Genomic DNA, 3,604 nt, shown 5'->3' on the forward strand with positions numbered 1-3,604 from the left:
CCCCAACCCCACCAGTATTCGATGTTGGCCGTGTAGGTAATGTGCCAAGTTCGATGCAGATTCATCATGGACTGGGTTCAGAGTGTTCTTTTATTCTAGGTTAACTATAAATCCCAGCAACTACAACTCCCAAATGTCAAGATTCTATTTTCCCCAAACTCCACCAGTGCTCACATTTGGGCATATTGAGTATCTGTGACAAGTTTGGTCCAGATTCATCATTGTTTGAGTTCACGGTGCCCTCTGGATGTAGGTGAACTACAACTCCCAAAGTCATGGTCAAGGTCTCTTCCAGTATTTCCTGTTGGTCGTGGGAACTCTGTCTGCCAAGTTGGGTTCAGTTCCATCGTTGGTGGGGTTCAGAATGCTCTTTGATTGCAGGTGAACTATAAATCCCAGCAACTACAACTCCCAAATGACAAAATCAATACCGCCCCCAACCCCACCAGTATTCAAATTTGGGCGTATTGGGTATTGGTGCCAAATTTGGTCCAGTGAATGAAAATTCATCCTGCATATCAGATATTTACGTGATGGTTCGTAACAATAGCAACATTACAGTTATTAAGTAGCAACGAAAATTATTTTATGGTTGGGGGGGGGGTCACCACAACATGAGGAACTGTATGAAGTTTTTGATGTTCCGGCCACTTGTGAGATGAACGTGAGAGTGACCTGTGGATGGGGACCACTGCGCCTGTGCCACCGCTCCCTTTTCAGCATGGATTAGAAGATGTGTTCCCAGAGGCGTCTACAAGGGACGGGCCCACAGCGGGGGCAAGGGGGTCCACACATCCTCTGCCTCCCCTGGCAGCAGCCTAGTCTCTGGCTGTTGGGACTCAGCTTGTGATTGATGAACCTGAGCCTGTGCTTGTGTTTCAGTCTCCTGATGTTTCTGTGTCTGATGTGGGCAATGAGGAGGGAAATCAGTCCCCTGTTGAGTCTGATGTGGGGGATGCTGGGACTGACTCTGAGGTGCAAGATGGAGACACTTGGTCAATGAGTTTCATGCAGACACTGACAGAGAGGCTTCAGTGCAAAGGGCAGGTTCTCATGAGAATGTTCCTGTCAGGCCTTGGGAGAAAGGTTGTTATTCTCTCTGTCTGTGAGCTTTCCAGATTCTAGTTTGGAAAACAGTCTGACACCTGCTAAAGCATTTGATTAAACAGTGTAGTTGAACATAGGAATGGAATAATGGATAATGAGACTGGATTCTGATTTTACTGTTGAGGCGCTCATGATTGATATACGGATGTTTAATGATTTATATTACAATTGTTTTTAATTGCCCTATACTTGTCTCGTGATGTTTTGTATCGATGTTGTTCACCGCTTTGAGTTGCCTGAGGGCTGAGAAAAGCAGTATATAAATAAAGTAAATAAATAAATTAAATAAAGTTAATGAGGAGTCAGATAAGCAGAGTCAGCAGCTGGAGATTAGCCAGAATTCGACAAGAGGCCCAATGTTTACACAGACCCGAAAGAATTTGTCAACTAAAGTCAAAGACTGGTGGAAAACAAAACCAGTTTTTGGGATTTAAGGTTTGTCTGTAGAAAATCTTGTCAGATCAAGCATCGTTTGGAAACCAAGTATAGCCTCATGGAATCCCTGTTCAAGTGGTCTCGTCTTCAGGGATTTTTTCTAGCTTTTTCAAGGTGACTAGCAGCGTCTGGTCTGTTTTTGCTTCTGGGTTGATTCCTGTTTGAATATCATTGCCTTGGATCACATGTTCATGTTTTTTGGATATTGTTTTTGATTGCTACGTTTTTGATTGTTTTTGATTGCTGCGTTTTTTATTGCTACGTTTAGACACTGTTTCATTTGGCTGCCTTTTTGGAACCTTATATATCTTTACAAGCATTTATTTCTACTGGCTTTTTTGCTAAGTTTTAATAAAAAGGATTGTTCCTTCACTCAACGTGTGGTGTGTTTACAGTCAGAGGGGCTATTTCCTGTTCTGGAGTGCAACACTGGCCTCCCGGCCTTTTCCTCTCTGGCCTGCTGTGGCATCGTCTCACCCTCTCTCTCTTTTGCCAGGGTCCAAGAGGACCACCCTATTGAAAGATGGCTCCAAAGAGGCCCAGGAGCAGGAAAGGTGCGCCCCAAACGCAGGAAGGCTTGAGCGATCCGTTTGTGACCGGGCGGGAGAAGTACCTGCACCAGGAATGCGCCACCCTGTCAGAGCACATCAACCTGTACACGCAGCGCCAGAAGGACTTCCAGGGGATGAACGAGGGCCTGGACAAGGAAGCCCAGGAGATCCGGGAGAACCAGAAAGCGTACATCTCTTACCTGACCAAGCGCACGCTCCGGTGCCAGGACGCCATCATTACGCTGAACGACCAGAACCGCTTCGACCTCCTGCAAGTCCTGAAGGAGAAGGAAGAGCTGACCTCGCAGTACACAGACAAGGAGAAGGAAGTGCGGAGCCAGCTCATTGAGATGGAGACCAAGTACTCCCTCATGAACAAGGAGGTCGAGGAGCTGAAGCCCTTCAAGGAACTGCAGGCGCAGCAGCTGGCCCGCATCCGGGAGCTGGAGAGGGAGCTGCTGGCCATGAAGATCCACCACTCGGAGCAGATGCACTTCATCAGGAGCCGGTTCGCGCAGCAGAAGGCGGAGTACGAAGAGGAGTCCAAGCAGAAGGTGCAGGCGCTGGCCAAGCGGGCCGAGAAGGAAGCCGTGCGCAGCCTCATCCAGCACACCAAGCAGATCAAAGCCGAAAACGTGGAACTGCGTGAGGAACTGCTGAGCCTCATCAAACGGGCCCAAGGCCTGGACGGCATCGTCCGCCAGCTCAGAGAGCAGAGGGAGCAGCTGCTTCGAGAGCTGCGGTACAGCCACGGCCTGGCGGACAAGCGCCGCTGGCTAACACAGCAAGGACAAGAGGCCTGTGGCCAGTCGGGCAAGAATGGGGTTGCTCTCCCTCCAGTCAGGAAGGAGCCAGCAGCAGCAACATCAGTGGCCCCCACGAGCCCCCAGACGGCCACAGAGAGCCTCCTCCTTGTGGGAAGGGGGTCAAAGACCCCGGGCGGGCAGTCAGTGCAGCCCAGCAGAAGCCCCTCGGCTGAGGAGGAGCAGCAGGAGTGACCAGCCCCAGAGGAAACGGAGGGTGAAAGCTGCGCAATCATTAGCAGACCCAAGACAGGCCCAGGGCCCCAGATGGCCGGGCAAGGGGGGCTCTCCAAAGCCAATCCAATCCACCAGGACCCCTGCCCCAGCTGCCGATGGCTGTGCGCCCAAAGCATGCTGGGTTTGTTACCATCCACACTGAGGAGGGTGGGAAGACGTGCGTGAAAACAAAATAAAGGGTGTCATGAATACTGAACCTTAAACATGAGTCGCCTTTGCGCTGAGAAAGACGTGATAGAAATACTGTGAATAAATAAATTAATAATAAATTATTTAATCCTTTTTCAATGGGACAGAATGCATCAGGCACTTTCAGAAAAAGTAGGCACACAGTCCCCAGTACCGGGGTTATAATGGCAATATTGGTTACACAGACAAAGGGGAAACATATATTCGGTAGGCCTGGTTGATCAAAAAAATAGTTCAAAACTCATTTCGGATGTAGTTCAATTCTAAAGTCAACTCTGATTT

At 49.2% G+C, this 3,604-nt stretch overlaps 1 protein-coding gene across 1 annotated transcript; it reads left to right on the forward strand.

The window, feature by feature from the left end:
* Window positions 1-1,281: 1,281 nt before the first annotated feature.
* Window positions 1,282-3,329, forward strand: LOC137094700 (coiled-coil domain-containing protein 166-like). The gene has a single exon (XM_067469442.1). It carries the CDS (start codon window positions 2,066-2,068, stop codon window positions 3,089-3,091), a length of 1,026 nt encoding a protein of 341 aa, XP_067325543.1. The 5' UTR covers window positions 1,282-2,065; the 3' UTR covers window positions 3,092-3,329.
* The last annotated feature ends 275 nt before the right edge of the window (window positions 3,330-3,604 follow it).

Source organism: Anolis sagrei, chromosome 5 (assembly GCF_037176765.1).
Source record: "Anolis sagrei isolate rAnoSag1 chromosome 5, rAnoSag1.mat, whole genome shotgun sequence".
NCBI lineage: Eukaryota > Metazoa > Chordata > Lepidosauria > Squamata > Dactyloidae > Anolis > Anolis sagrei.